The sequence below is a fragment of the Nelumbo lutea genome, chromosome 7 (assembly GCF_056320005.1).
Source record: "Nelumbo lutea isolate HS-2025 chromosome 7, American lotus-T2T, whole genome shotgun sequence".
NCBI classification, from domain to species: Eukaryota; Viridiplantae; Streptophyta; class Magnoliopsida; order Proteales; family Nelumbonaceae; genus Nelumbo; species Nelumbo lutea.
Window position 1 is genome coordinate 9,624,467 of NC_142690.1, and position 24,962 is coordinate 9,649,428.

Below are 24,962 nucleotides of genomic sequence, written 5' to 3' on the forward strand. Positions count from 1 at the left end.
AAACTTGAGTTGGCCCAGAGAAAATGCTGTTCAATGTAGACGAGAAAAAGAAGGCAATTACCAGGAAACCTGCCGTTGTCGTCACTTATTGACTAGAAACAGCGTGGCCACGACGAGCTTGATTAATCGATCCATTGGTTTCGGTTTTTCATATTTATAATATATATTATATAAATATATGTATAATATTATATTATAAATAATAAATTATATATAGTATATATTGTAAATATTTAAAAAATATATAACATATTTATAAATAGATTATTATAAATAAAATATAATGAATATATATTTCTATATAATATATAACCACCCAGTTTTTTTGTAGATTAATTGAAAATCGAACTGATCGGTTTGATTAACTACATTTTGCGATTCGATTTTCTCAATTCGGTTCGCTTTTTCAATTTTTTGGTTTTTCATGGACATCCCTATTCATTGTATTAATAATATTTACATTTTGTCAATAATATGTGCTAAAAGGACCATGATTTAAAAAGAAAAAAAATATTAAAAAGAAATCAATATGGAACCCTTGAAGGGGTGCCTCCTGTGATGGCCGGGGATGGATGCATGTTGGGACATGGAGGCTGTACATGTAATACTTAAGTCTTCTTATTTTTCATTCTTTCTTTTTAACAGTAGGTGGAAGGCTGGTGATCACCTTAAGGTTGTGTTCGGTTTAAAGGAAAAAGTAGAAAAAGGAAAGAAAAAATAGGAAAACCCATATAACATTTGTATAAGTTTCTTTACCTTTTCCTTCTTTTATATATATTTTTTTTCAATCCAAACACAATCTAGAATTTTATTAACTATTATCAAAAGGTAATTAAGTAAATGAATACATGGAAGGACTTGGCCTGCCTTGCCCCAAACCCAAAGATTCAATTAAACCACTCGATCTGCCCTTTCCAACGTCCCCAACAATATATATATATATAAAGAAACATCAAGAAATATCTAATCCCGGGAGTGGGAAGACCTCAAACATCCTTTAAAAGTAAAGCTTTAGTGGATTGACATGACTAAAAACAGTGATAAATGGAGAGACCACCATTGACAAATTGAAAGCATCAGCGACTCTATTAGCTTCCCATAGAAAATTAGGAGATTGTCACATTCAGCCTCAATATAATTAAGATTCCTGTTGACACAGCATTGAACGCCATCCAACAGAGCGAGCATTTCAGACTGTAATTATTATTGGCTAGGTGGGTTCACGTGTGGACCTCTAACCCTGAAAAAATTGATAAGTAAACGGAAATCTTATTTTGCTGTGCCTCTATAAAAGGGCTATCGATTGCACTGCAAAGATAACCAATTAACCAATTTTGGCTTGCTTTCTCTCCTGCTTTTCATGGCTATTTGCTACTTGGCATGTAGAAACAGTCCTACTGGGGCTACTGCAATGCTACTTCTTGGGCTCCTATTGGGTATTGCAACCTACACAGGTCTTTCTCTATCTCTCTCTACACGCAGTGTCTGTGTTTTTACCTGATTAATTCTTAAATCCATGGACTACGTCTCTTATTCTTTTCAATTTCTCATATTTCATTTAATTTTGTGTGGAGTTCTTTTGTATGTTTTCAAATTTAATTTTCGCATTTCTTTCGTTCCGTAATCATAATCATTTCATATTTCACACGTCATATTTGGCATCGTTCTATGAAATGATAATATTTTGTAGTATACCCCGGGAGAGACGATATGAATTATTAGCTTAAACTGCTTATTTAACTTGTAATATGGACAACAACACGTCTATTTATATCTTGTTTTAAATTTTAATTTATTATAACGAGGATTCAACACTAATTAAATCACTTACTACTGTAAACTGAGATTGTAAGTAGGTTATGGGTTATCATTCTCTAATGAGCATAACCCTGATTTTACTGAAAATAATTTAACATCAAAGAGCTACGCTTACTCACAAGTCAAAAAGTCAAGGGCTTGATTCCTACAAGGTCACAAGCAAAGCCGTGACTTGTCGCAAGTGGAGAGTAGAGAGTAGAGAGTAAACAATAAATGGGGAAGACCAAACCCATTTACTAATTACAAAAAAGAAAAAAACAAAACCCATTTACTCTTGACTTTCGGAGTGCTTATGTTATGATTGTGGGCTTGAACACAAAACTTCTGGACCCAAAAGACTCCAATCTCAATATAGAATTTTACATTGAAAAGGGGCTGGGCCCAGGTTTAATTAAGAGTTGCCTAACTGTGGAGACTTTCTAGAGATTTGATGAGCTCATAGCCTCCTTTTCTGCGTACGTCATGCGGCCTTAATCAAAACGGCTTTTGTTAAAAGAAATTAAAATCAAAAGAAAACATTTCCGATTGGCTGGTTAGTAACGTCTCTTGCGGGTTGTAGCGGAAATTTGGGGTCGAATTACATTTGCATCTGGGTTGGGGGATGGGCTACTCTCCATATTGTGTAGTACTACAAGTAAATAATAATAATAATAATAATAATGATAATAATAAATAGATAAATAAAAAGAAAAATTTTAGCAAAGATCCAACCCGGTCCATGTAGGGGTGTCGACTGGACTGGATCCAGTCTAATGTGAGTCAATTACAAATGAACCAGGTCTAATTCAATCTAATGAATAATTTGGACCATTTTGGACTGTTCCAATTCAATGTTTGAACCATCCAATTTGTTCAAATTCATTTTAATTTAGATTGGGTACACCTATACTCTTCTCTTATATAATAGACTGGATATTGGCTTAATCCAACCAAATCCAAAATAAATTTATTACCGATGGACCAGGTATAATAAATATTTTGGACTGAATTTGTCCAATCCAGTGTCTTTTTGGTCTGTTCAATCCGTCCAAAACCGATTCATTGACACCCTTAGTCCATGATCATCCCTACTAATTGGGTGGAACCAAATGAATCCAACTCAAGCATACGAAATTACGTAAAATCAACTAATTAATTAACCATGCTCTCTATCTTCTACAGGCGTACAAGCGATAGGTGTGTGCAACGGAAGGGAAGGCAACAATTTACCACCACCAAATGAAGTTGTGGCCCTCTTTAAGGCCAATAATATTAACAAGATGAGGCTTTATGAACCTGATCGAACCACTCTTCAGGCTCTTAAAGGCTCCAACATTGAAGTAATGCTTGGCGTCCCAAACAGAGACCTTCAACGCATTGCCGGCAATGACCTCACTCCGGCGTATGACTTTGTCTATGGCAATGTGGTAGACAACAGAGCTACTATCAACTTCAAGTATATTGTGGTTGGTAATGAAGTCAGCCTCCAAGATTTCCAGTATGTCCTTCCTGCCATGAGAAACATCCAGAGGGCAGTTGAAGCAGCTGGGTTACAAAACCAAGTGAAGGTGACAACTGCAACTTACTCAGGAGTCCTGGGGAATACCTATCCTCCTTCCAATTCTGTCTTCAGAGCTGAGTTTCTGCAATATATGAGGCCTATCATTGGCTTCTTAGCAGAAAAAGGGTCACCACTCTGCGCTAATATTTATCCTTACTTCAGTTATCATGACAACCAAAACGTTATCGGGCTTGATTATGCCTTGTTCACTGCACCAGGAACTGTGGTAACTGATGGCCAGCTCAGATACCAGAACCTTTTTGATGCCCTGTTGGATTCTGTCTATGCTGCTGTTGAGAAGGTGGATGGTTCTTCTGTCAGGATTGTTGTATCAGAAAGTGGCTGGCCAAGTGCTGGTGACCCTATAGCAACCACTGCAAATGCAAGGACTTATTTGAGCAGGTTGATCCAACATGTGAAAGGGGGTACTCCCAGAAGGCCCAGTGGTCCCATTGAGACCTACATATTTGCAATGTTCGATGAGAATACCAAGCCTGGAGCAGAAACCGAGAGACATTTTGGGCTATTCTCACCACAAAAGCAACCCAAGCACCAAATCATTTTCACTTGAGAGCGGTTCTCATATATATATATATATATATATATATATATATATATATATATATATATATGTACAAATAAAGGTTGCAAAGGTAGTTATATATCAAAGCTATTGTCATTGTAACCAAGTATTTACTACTGCAATAAAACCGTAATGTTTGAACAAAGGAGCTTTCTAATTGATGATGATTGCTTATCGTCGCTACAAAGCTAGATCAGATTAAATTTGTTGACTACTTGAAAATTTAATAAAAAGAGAATGACAACTAGGATACAAATGGAATCTATTTGTAGAAATTTGAATTTGATCTCATCAAAGGTGATCTGAATTTGATCCTTTTATTATGGTACCAAGTACGAATCAACCCCTATATATTCAACCCAAAAGATTTTATTCTATTCATTTTTGTTACAGAAAAACTCAAGAAAACAGATTCGAAATGACACTCGAATGAAAAAGAAAACAGAGATAAAAAGAAGAAGTACAGAGAATACACATATTTATGTGGTTTGGCTTATAGCCTTTGTTGATGGGTAAAAGAGGAACAGAAATCCACTATGTAGTTATTGGAGAAGAAATGTAGAGTTATGCTCTCACAGAAGCCCTAAGCCCCAAATACACCCAATGTCTCACACATTTCTCACAAGACTTAGACTTCTGTATACAAGAGAGAAAACCCCCGAAATATACGATTTTTCGTATTCAGTTTGGACTTATAGGATGAATATAGGTCAGGTCGTGTGCAAAACACAATGAAGTTTTGGTATATATATTGTTCATGAACAATATATATAGCAAGAGCCATATATCACAGTCATAACTGTATTCACAAGTAACATCTTACAGAATTGCTTTGACCACTGATTTTTGGGTCAAACGGTTTGACTGCTGGTTCAAAAGCTTGGCTGGACAGTTATTTTTTAGGTCCAATACTGGATTCAGACTCATAATTGATTTCCGGTCAATTGGTCCGACTGTTCGGTCGGGTCAGATTTTCAAAACCATGGTTGTAACAACTCATGACATCTCAACTGGACAAGTACTTTTCAACTCATACCTTTGGATTTTAATAAAGACATAAGGCTTAGTTTGGAAGAAGTACAAATACAAATATGAAAACCTTGTATTTTACATTATTTTATATGATTTTGCACTGTACATATTTGAATTTATACTCCTTCCAAACTGAGCCTAACTAAAGTGCAATTGAATTAAGAATTTCACTAATGGTCATTAATATCTTTCTTTTCTTTCTCCTCCTTCCTTGGTTACGTGAATCGATGACTTGATAGCTAGTGTTCAAGTTCCTTCAGGTAGCATACAATTATCACTGAAGTTAGATGCACTACTTTGAGATATAAATTGGATACGAGGCACAAGTGCTTGTGATCATCAGAGTTCGACAGACTTAAATCTTGAAGGTGCCAATCGATCTATGTCTGTTCAGTCCTGTTAGGAAAATTACAGTCGATCCAAAGATGGGTGACTCTGTAACTTGGATGGCTCCATTCAAGGGCTTGTTCATCCTCTGGCTCTCCTTCCAATTTGGCATGTTAGTTTGTGGAGGGAGAAATAAACTTGACTATTCATTCCTTGAAACCTCTCCAATAGTGACAGGTAAACTTTTCAGCTCTTGTTCTCTTTCCCTGTGCTTTAGAGTTTAGACTATGAACCCACTGGATTTTCATGGCTTTTAGAGTCACCATGGTTGTAAATTTTAATGCCAGAGTCAAGTCTGCAATCTATTGATGTTTCAGCTCATCCTGCCCTTGGTAAATTAAATGCATTGCAGGTGCACAACCAGTAGGTGTTTGCTATGGAATGCTAGGCAACAATCTGCCACCCCCAAATGAAGCTGTGGATCTCCTCAAGAGAAATAACATTCACAGGATCAGACTTTATGCTCCAAATGATGCTGTCATCCAGGCTCTGAAAGGCTCCAACATTGAACTCATACTGGGTGCCAATGAAATTCAACGCCTAGCGTCGGACCCCGGCGCTGCGCGCGACTGGGTGAACCACTATGTGCTGAACAACAGGGATGTGAGGTTCAGGTATATTGTGGTGGGTAATGAAGTAAGCATGAATGAATGGCCGTTTGTTCTCCCTGCCATGAGAAACATTTACAGTGTAATCGAGTCAGCTGGGTTACAGAACCAAATCAAGGTTTCAACTACGATTTACTCAGCAGTCCTCACTGATACCTACCCTCCTTCCAGATCAGTTTTCAGATCTGAATATCTGCAATTCTTGCAGCCAATAGTTGGCTTCTTGGCGGAGAAGAGGGCACCACTGCTTGCTAATCTGTACCCTTACTTCAGCTATATCAATGACCCAACAGACATTAGGCCTGAGTATGCCTTGTTCACTGCTCCATCAGTTGTGGTGCGGGATGGTCAGTTTGGATACCAGAACCTGTTTGATGCCCTGGTGGATTGTGTGTATGTGGCACTTGAGAAGGTGGGTGGATCCTCTATGGAAGTTGTGGTAACCGAAACTGGTTGGCCGAGTGCTGGTGATTTTGCATCAAGCACGGAAAATGCACAGACTTATTTGAATCGGCTGGTTCAACATGTGAACGGAGGAACTCCCAGGAGGCCTGGTAGGCCTATTGAGGCTTACATATTTGCAATGTTCGATGAAAATAACAAGTATGGGCCAGAATCGGAGAGACACTGGGGGATATTCTATCCAAGCAAACAGCCTAAGTACCGACTCGGTTTCACTAATTCAGAGCCATAGATGGCTTTTCCAAGTGGTGGTGTGATATTTTTCAATAAGAGGTATAGACTTGTATCCCATTATTTAGTGGCCCATGGGCCAATATGGACTTTATTTTCCTTTCTTTTGAACTATGTATATGTATGCCCTATATAAAGGATAGTAACCATAAAAGATACCTTAATAAAGGTATTTTTGTGGATAAATAAAGAAATAAATAAATAAATAAAGAGGGTATATTTACTTGAACACTTGAAGGTGCGAATTGGCTCAGTTGGTACTAAGGTCTCTATCTTGTTGTATAATCCCGCCTTTACCAGGGTTGGGGAGCCATGGGTTTGGGGGATGGGCTATCCCCTTTGTGTAGCCCCAGTCAAAGTTAAAAGTATTGATGAGTCAAAAACTATTTATTTATTTTTTTTGTGTTTTAACAACGGGCTTATAATATTATTATTTAACACTTAAAACATCACTTTTTTTTAAAAGCCTTAAAATTGTCATTTCGGTGATTTGTCAGAACAATACATGTGTTTGATATGAGGAATATTATATCGATATTTTGAACCTTTGTCCAATAGAATCCAAAAAAAAAAAAAAAAAAGAAAAAAAATCTCCTTAAACATTTGATTGAAACCATTTTATCCCCTAAAAGGCTAATCACTAAATAAATAAGTTCAGTTCAGATTATTCAACAGATGTTCTAATGCAGGTGTGCAATCCATAGGTATTTGTCATAGAATTGCAATCAACAATTTACTATTCCTAAATGAAATTGTGGATCAGTTGGAAGGATAAGACTCTGCAATTAATCCAAACCAAGAAGCTCTTTGGCCTTTGGAAAGCTTCAAAACTGAAATCATGCTACATGCCCTAAAAAAATGATTTCATTTCTAGCAATCGCTCCGCTGCACCAGAACTAGTAATATTGGCGTCAACTTGGGTATGTTGGTCTGTTTCATGGCTATGGTTTGTTTACTTTTTTTATTTTCTTTAGATTTTTAATTTTTTTAAGTGTGCCATGTTACATGGTATATATTCTTTGGTCTTTTCAATTCGATTAGAAAAAGAGTAAAATAATATTTGAGATAGAGCATTATTTATGTATATTTTGTACATATAGTTCGTATTAATGGGTTTCGAAAGAAACCCACACATTGGGTTGGGTAGGGTAGGGTAGGCTTGTACTGAGCCTAGTTTATCTATCAAAAATCAAAACCCAACCCAAATTTATCTAGGCCAGGCATAGGCCAGATAGGAAACTCAATCCGTGTACAGCTTCTGTTGGGCTTCGTGACATTTGAATTGGGCCCCTATAATATCTCTTCTCACAAAACTGCAATTAGAATCATAAATGTGATAGTCAATCAGGTGTTATTTATCAAAATTCATGAGTGGGTTTTGATCGATTAAAATTCTCCCCATACCATATTTTTTCCGCACCATAGATTTTCCCCGTTATTTGTGATATCAAACAGTCAGCTCGGATGTTTATTTTCAGAATTCTTTAATTTCCTGTGTTGAACCCACTAAAATGGATGTCGGTACTCGAGAATTGAACATAGGGCATTTAGTGAGGGGTTGGGATCTACTTCCAATAAAATACGTTCCGAATACCCTATTGGAACCCTACTAACATGATCTGACACCGACAATCTCACCATGAAATTGTGAAATGTTATAAAAGTGTGACCCATCATGTGTGAGATGTGTGGTGTTGGAACTCTCTAGTGAGGGCCATCAGAACTGATCTCTTGTTTCTTCTATGTATAAGGGTGTCAATGTATGAGTAAGAGCTTTGGATTGGACCCCATCCAGTTCAAAATCAATTTGGACGGATTGGATCGATTAATAAGACATATCGGACTGGACCAATCTGGTTCAAAATATTTATAAGATTGGATTGGACCCGGTCCATCCATAATAAATTTATATTGATATAAGATAAGAATATAAGTGTTAATGATATATCCTTGTTCTACAATATCATGAACAAAATGGTACCTCACATCAACGTGTTTCGTCATCTCATAGTACATTTGTTCCTTAGTTAGATGAATAGCACTCTGACTATCACAGTAAACAATAGTCGTCTTTGGATCCAAACTGAATTCACCAAACAAACCTCTCAATCAAATAACTTCTATAACTGCCTCAGTCACTGTCATATACTCAACTTCAATAAAAAATAAAGCAACTGTAGACTGTAAAGTAGCTTTCCAACTAACAACACAACAATTTAATTAATAATTGTTATCGGTCTTATTTACCCACTATTTTCTTTGCAAATAAACAATGGAACATGAAAATTGTCTACTATATTAGTGGTCCAAAACTTAACCTAGGATCATCCCCAATTAAGATTTAAAGGGAATTTTACTAAAACATTATTTTTAAATGTCTAAATGTATAACCTATGACCCATTGTTCAGCATGTGAAATCTACATACTAGTTGGCCGATTGTTTAACTAAAGGGCTCCCCTTCAACAAATTTGTATCTCTTCATTCCAAGTTACACGTGACATGCCCACATACAACTTGAGGGGGATAATAGAACACGCCTCTGATCTCAGATCTTAGTTGGGCTCTCAGTTTCCAAATCGTAATTAGCTCTTATCCCTTTTTGTAATTATCTCAGTTTCCAAATCGAATACAGAAATCAATTATCTTCTTCGTCTCAAGATGGTGATCTCAGATACAAGAACCTTTTTGGTTCCTTGATGAATTCTTTGAGAGGATTGACGGGTCCTCTGTGCGGATTGTTGTGTCTGAAATGTTGGGTGATTTTGCATCGACCACGCAAAATGCACTGGATTATTTGAATGGGTTGATCCAACATGTGAAAGGATCGGGATCGAACTCTGAGAAAACCCAGTTGGCCCAATGAGAATTACATATTTGCAATGTTGGATGGAAATAGAAAACAAGAGACATTGGGGGGCTATTCCATCCAGATAAACAACCTAAGTAATAGGTTAATATTGTGTCATGAGAGTTGATGTTTTAATTTCTAATCTTATAGTTCAATTGTATGTAATGTTCGAATAAATGTTCTTTCTTATTAAATGATGATGATCTCGAATAACAGAAATCTCTTTCCAGGGGGTCTGAAGTCGATCGAGTTGATCCAGAGCGAATGCTCTTCAAATGCAAATGCAGACAAGAAAAAGAAGACAGCCGGCCGGAAGACTGGCTAGGATGGATTCATGCACTTGACGTCGTGACCTATTGACTAACAATAGCAGCCTGGCTACGACCTTGACCCCTGACTACTCAATTGCCACAAGACTTGTGCATCTATTGCATTGAAAAAGTCTTTGTCATGTGAAACGGGGAATACCGTTGCATTTTCCTTGGAACTTGTCGTGTTTGGTTTGTGGGTCAGTAGTGTGGATCCTATGATCCTCACACACGCACACTGATTTCCTGCATTTATAAATTATTATTTACGGGAAATGTTCTCAATGCACGGTGGTGGATGTACATGTGAGACGCCTCTGTGTGAGGAGCAGATCTCGTCTCGGGCCAGAAGGGGTGTTTGTGGTGACTTTGAGAACCACAGAACTTGAGGATACATACGTGTTGGTACAGAGGCTGTGCAACATTCAAGTCTGGCTGCTCAGTTCCAATTGTGATTGACTAGGGCGGATTCATGGATCTCTAACCCTTGAAAAATTATAAAATTCGTATTTAGTGATGGCAATTTTTCTCTTTTCACTGATTCGTGTGAAGAATGGGCCAAGTTGGCATGAGGATGATTTTTCCTTTGTTTTCACAGGATTATAAATTATAATTATTTTAAGAAATTGGAATTGAATAAAAATAAAAAATAGAATGAATTTAATAATCATAAAAAATAACCAGTGGGGATTCTATGAAAATGGGGATGAAAAAAATGATCCTATCTGTTCCTCACACAAGGCGCCTCACACACGTCTGTCCTTGTATTGGACATATCCCCATATTTATAAATTATTATTCACGGGTGATATTCCTAATGTAAGTGGATGTGCCTGCCAGAGGCACATGTGAAGAGGAGCAGATCCCGTTCCCTCTAATAGATATAACAGTTATTTTAATTGAAAATTTGTGGATAACAGAGAGCTACGTTTCATAGAACTTAATTGTTGAAGAGTCAGGGGCTCGATTCCTACCAGTCAAGTCAGTGGTCACACCTCAAGTAAAACCGAGGCTTGTCGGCAGCGGGAGAGTAGAAAATAAACGATAAATAGACTCTTGACTTGGAAGTGGTAGATTCCTTGCCCGTACTCCGGATCTGCTACCTCACAAAATGTTCTCAGTCTTACCCATATCAAATGCGAGATGGGTAGATCTGTACACACCGTTCTAACCAACGTTTTCAAATGTTGTTGACTTGGACGGTTTAGTAATTGTCTAAGTAGCCATTTCTGTTTCTCAAAATTCAGAATTAGTCAAAAATTATTGAAAAAGTCAATAAATTAACAATTTGGATGGTGGAATCATCGATTCGTTCAACGGTTTTTAATAATTCTTTTTATTATTATTATTATTTTTTTTTAATTTTATTATCAGAACAGGCCATCCATTCGAACCAAATGTTGGATTGTTGACCCAAAAATCAGTGCCCAAAATAGTTCCATTCCCGAATTGTTTTTTAAAACGTTGGTTCTAACAATCTTTCCTAATCTTACATTAGGAATATCTCCCCATTAAATAAAGAATACAAGTATGGAGATATTCTCATTGCAAAGTAGTAAAAACTGATAGAAGCAGACCTCTTGAAATACTGAGTTTGGCTTCAGTCAGGGCAAAGCCCATTTCATAAGCCTTTACAGCCTGCATTCAGAATATCACCTTGCTTTATTTTATGGAGAGATTAGATATTTTCAATATAAGGTTGTCAAAGGCAGTTAGAACGGTGTCAGCATGGGCTTGCTCTGATGGAAGCTGATATCTGAAATACTTTCCTTTTTATTGGGAACAATTCCCTATGAGGCGATGAAGAAAAAGAAAATGAAGATATTCCTAATGCACAGCTGTTATATCCTGTGGGTAAGAATGTTGGAATAACTTGTGGGTACCTAGACCATTAGCCAGAATCTCTGAGAGTGGCTCCTCAACGTTTGATTTCATATACCATGCGTGTGAAGGGTACTTGAACATACCAACACAATTTCTAGACCCAAATGCTTTAATCTCAACATAGAGTTTCACATTCAAATTCAAATTTCATGACCCCCATTTTCTATAAAATAAATAATAATAATAATTAAGAATTGCCTATGTCTTTGCTTTTTTGCAGGCATACAAGCAATAGGTGTGTGCAATGGAAGGGAAGGCAACAATTTACCACAACTAAATGAAGTAGCGGGCCTCTATAAAGCCAACAATTTTAACAAGATGAGACTTTATGAGCCTCATCAACCCACTTTACAGGCTCTCAAAGGCTCCAACATTGAAGTAATGCTTGGCGTCCCAAACAGAGACCTTCAACGCATAGCAGGCAACGACCAAACCCCTGCATATGACTTCGTCTATGGCAATGTAGTTGACAACAGAGCTGCCATCAACTTCAAGTATATTGTTGTTGGTAATGAAGTTAGCCTCCAACAATTCCAATATGTCCTCCCTGCCATGAGAAACATTCAGAGCGCAGTCGAAGCAGCTGGGTTACAAAACCAGGTGAAGGTGACAACCGCCACTTACTCAGGAGTCCTGGAAAATACCTATCCTCCTGCCAAATCTGTCTTCAGAGCTGAGTATCTGCAATACATGCGGCCCATCATTGGATTCTTGGCTGAGAAAGGATCACCACTATGTGCTAATATTTACCCTTACTTCAGTTATCACGACAATACAAGATTTGGGCTTGATTATGCCTTGTTCACTGCACCAGGAGTTGTGGTAAATGATGAACCGTTGAAATACCAGAACCTTTTCGATGCCCTGTTGGATTCTATGCTGCTGTTGAGAAGGAAGGTGGCCCCTCTGTGAGGATTGTCGTATCAGAAAGTTATTCCTATTTTATTGTATTCTCATAAGAAATAAAGGTTGCTTACATTTTCTTGACTACTTAATTATTTGGTTGCTTCTAATAATTATGTAATTTAAAAGAAGAATTGAATAAAAAGAGAATGCTAAGGTAAACAACGTTAAAATTAAAGCCCTTTTCTATAATCTCCAAGGTATACATCTTACAACACTATCATAACTAGACTTACGTGCCATTTGATTTCACTTTTTAGAGGTTGAATCTGAAAATGCTACTTTTCAGACTCTCACCCCTAATTTGATTGTACCTCTTAAACTGGGTTTGAAACTGATTTTCAGATCTGAAAATCATAGACCTTGGGCTAGTTCTTAACGCACTCAGATGTGTTTCAGAGCCAGTCCAATGTCCAAAATATCGTTACAATTTTTTGTAAATGACCCGAGTTATCCCTGATACCCTTAAACCTAGAAAACCTAAACATTTGACCTCTCTCTCTCTTTCAATGCTTTTATTAATTATTAATTATAAATTATTTTAATATTTTTTATTAAACATTAATTATTTTTATTAACTAGTAAATTTTAATTATTTCATTAATTTTTAAAAAATTATTTCAATTTTTATTTGTGTAAATTATTATTTAGTAATTGTTAATAATTTTAATATTTTTATAATCATTAATTTTTTTTTAATATTAATTGTTTCATTTATTAATTAATAATTAATTATTTACTATTTTTTATTTGCATTGTTTCAATATAATTTTGAGGCTGAAAATTATTTTTTATGAGATAATGTAATTTGAATTCAACATTTCCAAATTGTATGTTTTAAGGGTAAAATAGTAAAATCAGTAAATTTCAGATGATAAAGGGTTGATCCAATACAAACAAACTTATGGATTTAGATCCTTTAAAAAGTAGAAAAGCAACTATGTCTCTTTTCAAATTTCAGACATTTAATATCTTTTTAACTTTTCAGATCTGAAATTTCAGATTTATCAAATGCCACCTTAGGGTATGTTTGGTTCATAGTCAGAATTGGAATCGAAATCGGAATGGTCTATTCAAATAACCTGTTTGATTCATACACGAATGAGAATGAGAATTGGAATCACCAAGAATGAGATTTCAATCTCAAGAAAGGGGCAAGGAATGACCATTCTCTCAAATGGGGGAATGCCATTCCTGCTGGGAACCAAATGAGGGAATGCCATTCCCATTCCAGCAAGAATGGGAATAAGATTCTGATTCCGCCCAACCAAACAATTGGAATCTGTATAGCTCATTCCGATTCCAATTCCAGTCCCCTATTACTGGGGCCTTCACCTTTTTCCATTTACCCCCTCCACTAAATAATAACAAAAAGTGTTATTATCTAAAACTTCCCTTAATTTTATTTTCTATTTCACTCAAACTTGATCCGACTTTTCAAAATCTCTAGAAACTCTCATCTCAAAGAATCTTTATTATCTAAAACTTACCTTCATCAGGTCATCACCATTAGTGACCAAAGTTATCTAGCTTGGACATTAATTATTTTTAATGAACTTGACCCCCTGTTAAATAACTGTTTAGAAAATAAAATAGGTAAAAACGTATTTCTTCTTTTTTTTTCTCTTGAATCTAAAGGTCCCAAGACCATTCAGATGAAGAGATGAACCCTCAAATTGCAAATAAAAGGTTTAGATAATGTCATTATCACATAATAAATTTAGTTTATGACAAATTGAAAAGGAGGGATGGTATAGTAAATTTGCAAAGATCATTCATATCTTAACTGCAAATCCATGCATGACATGCTAGGGTGTTTACTTGGAAGATTTGAAAAGTAAGGGTAAGATTGAGAAGTGGGAAGAAGTGAAGGAAATGAAAACGTTAGTGAAAATAAAAACATCAATGGAAAACAAAAAAAAAAAGACTTTCGTATACCACGAATATCATCTTATGAAAAATTTTCTTGAATTAGAAAATTAAAATCAAGAAGAAAAAGGTCATCATGCAAAGGGGATCTTGGATTAGATGCACAAAACCAAATATTAAAAACCATAGAAAGAAAAAGAAATTCAAGAACAACATAGAAGTGGAACTAGATTTCTTCCTGAAATGGCATTTGCTTTTTCAATTAAGATGGGGTGATCCTTTGAATAAAGAAAGATTGATAATATCAAATTATAATATCTCCTGCTTAAACTAATAAATCCAAAGATGCTATATCTTCTATTCAAAGAAGAGAAATGAGTCCTTGATGCAATGGTGATTTAGAAAGATCTAAATCTTACAATATTGATAAAAAGGAGGATATTATCACCTCTCTAAAATGGGATGGACAATTTATTATGGGGTTCGACTATAATATGAAACAGATGTGATATATGAAAAACTTCTAATCAGTCAACTAGAATCATAAAGTGGTGGCCAAAAGATATTATATCAAAATGTTGTTTTTGATGCTTACTCTAAAAATGAATTTCACATAATCAAAAGAAGAAAAAGTATAAAACAATACAAAATGCATATGATTCTGGTTTATTCGTCAGTTGTTTTTCGGATATCATATCCTATTCACCTCTCTAAAATGGGATGGACAATTTATTATGGTGTTCGGCTATAATATGAGACAGATGTGATATATGAAAAACTTCTAATCAGTCAATTGGAATCATAAAGTGGTGGCCAAAAGATATGATATATCAAAATGTTGTTTTTGATGCTTACTCTAAAATTGAATTTCACATAGAAAAAATATAAAACAGTAGAAACCTTATATGATTCTGGTTTATTCGTCAGTTGTTTTTCGGGTATCATACCTTTTCCATATCACAGACCCTAACTTCAATAGTTGAGATGGAATCGCACAATAAACTCTGTAATTCTCACTTGTATTTTGATCGATAAGGGCCTCTTGAGTCAATACTTTTGCAATTGTACCGAATTTCTGCATATTGATTGACTTGCGTGAGTCAATCCGCTAATTGCGTTAGCAGTAAACGTCATGGATTATCGTGCCTAACGAATGTTGAATGGATGGATGAGAGTGCTAGTAGGGCCACTCTATTATTGCAAACTTATCAACCTTCTCATCCTATGGGTTTCTTCTCCATTGTGGAAACAAAGTCCCACTTCATTTCATCTCTGACTGGAACAAATTAACCAGATGGATATTCAATGGAATTTCTTCTAGATTTTGCACTGGTGTGTTAATGGAGAGAGAGATGGATTCTGTTGTTTGTGCATATAAAATAAATTTTTATTAGAAAATATTCAATCTCTATCGGTCAAGAGAAAGATCAAATTATAACTCTAACGAAACAATTGAGACAAGAGGAAGAGGGACCCCAACTCAAGTTGTTTAGACTCCCATCACGTAAAGTAATTCTCTTCATTTTGAATACAACCAGGAAATTAAGCGCAGAGAACCAAGATGCCCCCTCTTAGACAAGGACTTGTGTATTCGAGTTAGGGATGCAAACGGTTCTAGGAATGGATCTTCCAATCCATAGTTCAAAATTCTAATAAATTATTAAAGAAAATATTATTCAATTGAATTCTTTTAAATTGAATAGAGGGTGGTCTAAATTCAATCAACTCAGTTTGGAAGGATATAAATACAAATATATAGAATACAAAACCTTGTATTTTATATGTATTTATACTCTTTTCAAAACTGACCAATTCCATTTTTCAGTTGGATTTATCCCCATCCAATCCAAAAATCCAACGAAGAGTTATCGGAATCTGATGATAGGATTGAATTTGGATAGAATCAGATCATGAAATGGCCCATTTTGCACCCCTAACTTGACTATATGAGGGTCGTCATCTCTTGATCAATAAATAATATTCTGCCACGACCTTGACTATCAATGACTGGGCCCACTAGTAGTTGCCTGGAGACTAGAGTGGATATCTACTAGAAGGGATTTAACCTAGGCCTGGGCCCACTAGTAGTTGCCTCGAGACTAGAGTGGATATCTACTAGAAGGGATTTAACCTAGGCCTGGGCCCACTAGTAGTTGCCTCGAGACTAGAGTGGATATCTACCAAAAGAGATTTAACCTAGGCCTAGGCCTGGGCCCAGTCCAGCTCGCCTCACAAAAACTTCTATAAAAAATTTTATTTATGGGTTCGACTATGATATGGAAAAGATATGATATCTGAAAAATTTCTGACCAGTCAATTGGAATCATAAACGTGGTAGCCAATCAGGTGTTATTTATCAAAATTCATGGGTGGATTTTGGTTGATCAAAACTCTTCCCATACCATATCTTTTCTACATCATAGATTTTCCCTTTATATACACATTGGTGCAACGTGAGGTGCTCAAACAGCGATGGTTGCACGAGCAAACCTTCCAGTCGAATGCCAGTCGAGAGACCGAACTCACTCACGAAGAACACTAAGCGTACGACTTCAACAGGACATTAGAATAAATTGATAAAGAAAATATATTATTGTTCCTAAAACCTAAAACAAAAGAAGTATTTATAACGTGTCTAATGACAAATTGTAAAATAAGTAAAATAACGCAGTTAGCCTTTGATGCTAAGTAGATAACTTAGTAAGTCTTTGATGCCCATCATCCGACGCTGGATATCACAAGGATTCCTTCTAAGACAGAACTGGCGCCGATTGGTCACGAGCTGGCACTCCATCATTCACCTCCACTTGGAAAGAACTCGACCTTGAGTCATGATCAGGATATGCGAGCGTCACCTCAGGCAAGTAACGATGAAGATCAACAACATTAAACATTTTGGAAATACCCATGTGATTAGGTAAGCCCACTATGTAAGCATTGTCATTAATCTTCTTAATAATCTTGTACGAACCATACTTCCTAGGCTTTAGCTTGCTAGGCTTCCCAACAGATATGCGCTCCTTCCTTAAGAACACCATGACTTCATCACCGACTTCGAACACCTTGTACTTTCGGTGCTTGTCAGCTGCAAGTTTATACTTTTCATTGGCTCTTTGAAATTTCTGCTTTACTTCCTCTTGTACTGATTGAATCTGACTTGCCAACTGCTTAGCTATAGTAAGACTTGGTACCCTGGGTAGCTTCACCAAATCCAAGGCATGGTTAGGTGCTTTCATATAAACAATAGAAAAGGGTGATCTACCTATAGAGCTATGAACTGCATTGTTGTAGGCAAACTCTGCTTGAACTACAGCGAAGTCCCACCGCTTCAGCATTTCTCCGCAAATACTACAAATCAGGTTACCCAAAGTTCAATTCACCACTTATGTCTATCCATGAGTTTGTGGATGAGTTGTACTGCTGAAATTCAACGACGAGTCAAATAGCCTCCACAAAGTCATCCAGAAGTGACTTAGGAACCTCGTATCTCTATTTGACGTAATGGTCTTAGGCACCCCATGCAAACAAACAACCTCCTTGAAGAACAATTTGGCTGTTGTGGTTGCATCCACGATCTTTTGGCATGGAAGGAAGTGTGCCATCTTGGAAAACCTGTCAACAACAACAAACACGGAGTCCATGTTTCGCGGAGTTTTTGGCAAACCCAACACGAAATCCATAGGCAAATCTTCCCAGATAGTAGTAGGAACTAGTAGAGGCATCTAAAGACCAGTATTCTGAGCCTGTCCCTTAGCTGTCTGACATATATGACACATACTCACGATAGTAGCCACATCTCTCTTCAACTTGGGCTAGTAGTAACGACCCTTGAGAGCCTCAATCATCTTGTCCCTTCCAAGGTGTCCTGCTAAGCCACCACCATGCAAATCCCTAATGACTTTCTCGCGAAGGGATGTGCAAGAAATGCACAATTGGTCTCCTTTCATAAGAAACCCATTATGCACGTAAAAGTCACCCATTAGTTGTTTGGACATGCACTTCTCCCAAACCTGCTTGAAGTCTTCATCTTGAGCGTACAGATCTCTCAAACACTCAAAACCCACAATCTCAATGCTAAGGGTCTTAATCAGGGCCACACGTCTACTCAAAGCATCTGCCACCATATTCTGCTATCCTGTCTTATACATAATCTTGTATGGGAATTTATCAACAAAAGCAAATCACCTAGCATGCAGATCACTCCTTAATTGTTTTTGATTACTTAGATACTTAAGGGCTTGATGATCGGTGTAAAGGACAAATTCTTTAGCAATCAAATAGTGTTCCCATGTCTTCAATGCCCTCACAATAGCATAAAACTCTTTATCATAAGTAGACCACTTCTTTCTAGTCTCACATAGCTTCTCACTAAAGAAAGCAATTGATCTCTTCTCTTGTGATAATACAGCCCCTATGCCCACTCCACTAGCATCACACTCAACCTCAAATAACTTGTTAAAGCTTGGCAGAACTAAGATAGGAGTGGTACATACCTTTACTCTTGTTCCTCTCCCCATCGGAACTTACCTTTTCTCAAACACTCAGTAATAGGAGCTACTATACTACTAAAGTGTCTAATAAACCGCCTATAGAAAGTTGGTAGCCCATGGAAACGCCTCACATCACTCACATTCTTTGGAGTTGGCCACTCTCTAATGGCTCGCACTTTCTCCTCATCTACTTTAATCCCATCCTTACAACGAAATCCAAGAACAATAAACTATCACTCATAAAAGTACATTTTGTCAAATTAGCGTATAGTTTATTTTCTATCAACGCTTTCAATACCCCTCGGATATGTTCCATGTGCTCATCAACAGATTTATTATAAATCAAAATATCATCAAAATACACCACAACAAATTTACCAATGAAAGGACGTAGTACCTGATTCATCAGTCTCAGGAAGGTGCTTGTGTGTTGGTTAGTCCAAAAGGCATGACTAACCACTCAAACAATCCATCTCTTGTCTTGAAAGCGGTCTTCCATTCATCTCCGGGACGGATTCTGTTCTGATGATAACCACTTCTGAGATCAATCTTGGTAAAGACCATAGCCCCATCAAGTTGATCAAGCATGTCATCTAGTCTAGGAATGGGAAACTTGTAGACAATAGTGATTTTGTTGATTGCTCTGCTGTCAACACACATCCTCCAACTCCCATCTTTCTTCGGTGTCAATAATGCCGGCACCACACAAGGACTCATGCTAACTTGAATGTGCCCTTTTTTCAATAGCTCCTCTACCTTCTCCCGTAAGATCTCATTCTCCGTAGGACTCATCCTATAGTGTGGTAGATTAGATAGACTAGCACCAGGAACAAAATCAATGTGGTGCTGAATGTCTCGCATGGGTGGTAGCTCATTAGGTAAATCATCAGGAACTACATCATGAAACTCGTCGAGCAATCCTTGCACTTCCACTGGAATTTTGTTCACTCCTAGTGGCTCACTCACACTCTCCCCTTTTCTAACCTGTAAGTGGACCTCGCGGGTATCTTTACACTCCCTTACAAATTCAGAGTGACGATGCGTTATGGTAAGAAAGTTACTCCCCTCCACTTTTGAAGCTTTGGTTTGGTTCTTTTCCGCCGTAGGCAACAATGTATAGCGCATACCCTCTTTCTCAAGCTGGTATGTGTTCTTCCTACCCAAGTGTTTAGCATCTATATCAAACTGCCAAGGCCTACCATGCAAAATATGGCAAGTATCCATATCCACAATATCACAATAGACCTCATCAGTATACTTACCAATAGAGAATGGAACCTTGCAGCGTTCCTCCACACGTACACCACCAACTTCCTTGATCCAACCAATCGTGTAAGGGTTCGGGTGTTTTTCAGGAATTATTTGCAGCTTCTTCACCACATCTCTACCAATAATGTTCTCCTGGTTGCCACTATCAATAATCAATTCAAATAGTTGACCTTGCACCGTACACCTAGTGTGAAACAGCCGGTGTCATTGTGTGTCATCCCCATTTTTCTTAGAGAACATAAGCTTCCTTACAACACACGTGTACTCTTCATGTTCATAAACATCTCTTTCATCCTCTCCATCAGGCCCACAATACACTTCATCACCACAAACTTCTTCCTCCTCCCTTTCTACCACGTTAACTGCTTTCCTCCTACGACAATCACTAGACCTATGCCCAACCTCATTACACTTGAAACACTTAAAAGTGGCATGTCTTGCATAAGGATTAATGTTTTTAGTAGGGTTTGAAGTGTTATCTCTAGTGCTTCCTCCCATTGCAGCCTTATTGGTGTTAGCTACATTAGGCGAGTTGGGGGGTTGCACCCCTTGAGTTGGCTTGCCCTTATTAGCCGCAGCCTGCCTATTATCATTACCATTAGACTGTTGATAATTATCAGCCCGGGTCCTCTCTTGAGACATCAACTTAGCTTTCAAAGCTAAGTTCCTCGCTTCCTGTACACTCATAACAATTTGGACTCCAATCTTGTCTCGAATAACGGGCCTCAAACCACTCAAATAACGAGCTTCTTGTTGATTGTCACTTTCTAATAGTTGGTTTCTCTTGGCCAGTCTCAGAAACTCTGAGGTGTACTCATTCACACTCCACATTCCCTGCGCACATCTTTGATATGATTAAAACATGTGTTGTTCATAATCAGGAGGAAAAAACCTACCTCTTATTAATTGTTTCATGCGTTCCATGTTCGAACTGGACCTCTTCCTTCTCTAATCCGAGTCTCCCTCATTCATTCCCACCAGACAGATGCTCCTCCATTCAATCGAAAAGCTACTAGTTTCACCCTTCTTTCTTCCGGGATATCCATGTACTCAAAGAAACGATCTACCTTGGCAATCCAATCTAGAAGACTTTCTTGATGGTGCGCAGTCCGTTCACTCCTAACTGGCACTTGCGTGGCTCCTGAAAGGTACCTGAGATGAGGAAGAAGAAGAATCCCCGGGGGGTTTGCCCAGCGAGAACACTCTGACGATTAAGTTAGTATTCTGTATAAGAAGCAAGGAAAGGATAAAGGCTAAGAGTGACATAGCGCAAGTGATCAAGAAGATACCCCTATTCTCTGAGAATTGGCTTCTTATAATAGAATTCCGTTGCATCAGGCCCACTGGCCTCTGACAGGGTAGGTACAATCGCCACTGTCAGCCTGCCACAGTCGTTACAAGCAGGGCTGAGGTGGCACGTGCATGGTCGTCATTGCAGGGTTCGTGCCTGTCAGGTGTAAGACACCCTCTAAAGGTGGCAGGCATGACGCTCTCTGACAAGGGACATGGCGGCTGTCCCAGATTTGTCAGGTACGGTGGTCGGGCAGGAGATCTTCCTACGGTATGCCGAACTACCTCTTCACGAGTTACCTTGCACCGGGCTATCCCGTAAGCGGCGAGCTGCCTGTGGCAAGCTATGCCGAACTGTCTGGCCCAAAGTGTTTTCACGTCGGAGTATCTATAGATGGATCTGTGTGTTCCTGTCTGGGAGTGGCCCGAGATCCATTGGAAGGAGCTCAGGCACTAGGAAGGGTCAGGGGACCCCGAGCTCGGAGGCAGCCTGAGGTGTCGTAGCCCCGGGGAGGAGGTGCAGGCCAGGCGGCTCCCGACGAGCAGTCCATTCCATCGAGTTACCGGGCTGAACTCAGTGGGACCTTCCCTCCGAGTTGCGGTTGCGTCTATTGCATTGTCACGCTGAGTCACTGCTTGAGCAAGGTCACACCCACGTGTACTCGTGCTATGAGGTCGGGCCAAATCACCCTCCATCAATTGCCCCTCACTCCCTGTGCTGGCGGCGTTGACCCAGTGACTTCATTGTTAGATGTCCCAAACTCAAAGCGTAGTGCGTACTCCAACTTCGTGCCACTTGGGCCGTGCAGAACTATTATGGCTCTGTTGCCCTGTTGGTTTGAGGAGCCATCTACGTGAAGGATCCAGGGTTCCTCATCCCAGTTCGCACTTGGCCTAACTAGGAGAGATGCCACACTGGTTGCTACCTCACAGGGCTCAGACTCAATCGGACTGAGAGCTTCGGGCTCACCCAAACTAGGGATCTCGTGCTCAACCGACCTGTGAACTTCGGAGCTGAACATGCACTTGACGAAGAAATCTATTAAGGCTTGGGCCTTAATAGCAGTTTGCGGCTTGTACTGGAGGTTGTACTCGTTGAGCTCAACAGCCCACTTTGTCAACCGACCAGAGACCTCGGGCTTGAGTAAGACTTGCCTCAGAGGTTTGTCGGTGAGGACGATAACAGTGTGAGCCTGGAAGTACGGGTAGAGCTTCCGAGCTGCAATCACTAGTGTGTATGCTAGCTTTTCTATCAGCGGGTATCTCGTCTCTGCTCCCTACAATATTTTACTAACATAATAGATGGGTCGTTGAACCCGATCTACTTCTTTTATTAGTACTGAGATGACCACTTCGTTGCTTGTCGAGAGGTACAGTTCTAAAACATCGGCCTTCTCGGGCCTGGTTAAGATCAGCACACTAGCGAGGTATTTCTTGAGCTCGTCAAATGCGAGCTGACAGTCTTGGGTCCATTCAAACCCTTTGCTTTTAATTGCCTTAAAGAAAGGTAGGCAGCGGTCCACTGACTTGGACATAAAGTGGTTCAGGGCGGCTATGCGGCCATTCAGCCTTTGAGCGTCCTTTAGCTTCCGGGGTGGTCTCATGTCTAAGATGGCCCTAATCTTATCTGGGTTGGCCTCAGTGCCGCGCCGGTTAACGATGTATCCTAGAAATTTGCCCGACGTGACACCGAAAACACACTTGTTTGGATTCAGTTTCATGTTAAATCATCTTAGAATTTGGAAGACGGAATGCAAGTCTTGTATTAATTCGTGTGAGAATTGAGTTTTGATACCATGTTGTCTACATAACACTCTACGTTTCTGCCAATTAACGGCTCAAACAATTTATTTACAAGCCTTTGAAAGGTCACCCCAGCATTTTTCAATCCAAAGGGCATAACCATGTAACAATATAGGCCAAATTCTGTGATGAAGGTAGTCTTTTCCTCATCGGTCGGGTCCATCCTAATTTGGTTGTAGCCCAAATAGGCGTCTAAGAAGCTCAACAGCTCGTGCCCCAAGGTTGCTTCCACCAAGCGGTCGATTCTGGGGAGTGGTAAGCAGTCTTTTGGGTAGGCTCGGTTTAGGTCGGTGTAGTCGACGCACATGCGCCACTTGCCGTTGGCCTTCTTTACCAGGACAAGGTTGGATACCTAGCTCAGGTAATGGACTTCTCTTATGAAGTCGGCTGCGAGGAGCTTTGCGACCTCCTCGTCGACTGCTTTCCATCGCTCCGGGGCTAGGTTGCGTTTCTTCTGTCTAATGGGCCTTACTACAGGATCGGTATTGAGTTTGTGATTCATAAGGTTAGGGTCTATACCGTGCATCTCGGTCGTAAACCATGCAAAAATATCTAAATTTTGAAGTAAAAAACTTATTAGTTCAGATCGTAAGGGTTCTTGGACGAAAGCATCGATCTGTAGCGTCTGAGTTGGGTCTGCTGCTGAAGTCGGGACAACGACTGTTTCTTTCATGGGCGTAGCTCGTTCTTCGCCTTGCACCTGGGCTTGCATGGTTTGCATGCACGTCGCTAGGGGGATGACAGTCGGTTCAGCAAAGGTCGTTTCAACAAAGGGAGGAAGGGGAACACCCACAGGCGTCGTTGCTTGTGGCATGTTCAGGCTGGGGACCCTGTCCACCGAGAGAGGAATGGTGAACTGCCCAATGCAAACCGTGGGAACCTGGGGTTGTTCCCTGGCATTATCCATCTCCATGTTGCATCCGATATTGCTTGAGGAAGCCATAAGTGTTGAGTCTTTAGAGTAGAAAGAACCGTAAAGGTTTAGAGGAAGGATTTTAGAAGCATTTCCCATAGACGGCACCAAATGGTGGTGCGCAATCCGATCACTCCTAGCTAGCACTCGCGTGGCTCCTGAGAGGTACCTAAGATAAGGAAGAAGAAGAATCCTCGGGGGGTTTGCCCGGTGGGAACACTCCGACGATTAAGTTAGTATCCTATATAAGAAACAAGGAGAGGATAAAGGCTAAGACTGAGATAGCGCAAGTGATCAAGAAGATACCCCTGTTCTCTGAGAATAGGCTCCTTATAACAGAATTCCGTTGCATCAGGCCCACTGGTCTCTGACAGGGCAGGTACAACCGCTACTGTCAACCTACCACAGCCGTTACAGGTAGGGCTAAGGTGGCACGTGCAGGGTTGTCATTGCAGGGTTCGTGCCTGTCAGGTGTAGGACACCCTCTAAAGGTGGCAGGCACGATGCTCTCTGACAAGAGACATGGCGGCTGTCCCAGATTTGTCGGATACGGTGGTCAGGCAGGAGATCTTCCTGCGGTATGCCGAACTACCCCTTTGTGATTTACCTTGCGTCGGGCTATCCCGTAAGCGGCGAGCTACCTGTGGCAAGATATGCCGAGTTGTTTAGCCTGAAGTGTTTTCACCTCGGGGTATCTAGAGATGGATCGATGTGTTCCTGTC

General features: G+C 39.2%; 2 protein-coding genes and 2 pseudogenes across 2 annotated transcripts; 3 read left to right on the top strand and 1 right to left on the bottom strand.

The window, feature by feature from the left end:
• Positions 1-1,316: 1,316 nt before the first annotated feature.
• LOC148845005 (glucan endo-1,3-beta-glucosidase-like) lies at positions 1,317-4,086 on the top strand. Its single transcript, XM_088955165.1, has 2 exons — positions 1,317-1,454; positions 2,980-4,086. The coding sequence occupies exons 1-2, from the start codon at positions 1,361-1,363 to the stop codon at positions 3,927-3,929; spliced, it is 1,044 nt and encodes a 347-aa protein (XP_088811291.1). The 5' UTR covers positions 1,317-1,360; the 3' UTR covers positions 3,930-4,086.
• A 1,151-nt stretch (positions 4,087-5,237) lies between these two features.
• LOC148845006 (glucan endo-1,3-beta-glucosidase-like) lies at positions 5,238-6,978 on the top strand. Its single transcript, XM_088955563.1, has 2 exons — positions 5,238-5,537; positions 5,713-6,978. The coding sequence occupies exons 1-2, from the start codon at positions 5,399-5,401 to the stop codon at positions 6,660-6,662; spliced, it is 1,089 nt and encodes a 362-aa protein (XP_088811689.1). The 5' UTR covers positions 5,238-5,398; the 3' UTR covers positions 6,663-6,978.
• A 5,043-nt stretch (positions 6,979-12,021) lies between these two features.
• On the top strand, positions 12,022-12,662 carry LOC148845007 (glucan endo-1,3-beta-glucosidase pseudogene; annotated as a pseudogene).
• Positions 12,663-18,287: 5,625 nt separating this feature from the next.
• LOC148845008 (uncharacterized) lies at positions 18,288-21,065 on the bottom strand (annotated as a pseudogene).
• Positions 21,066-24,962: the final 3,897 nt, after the last annotated feature.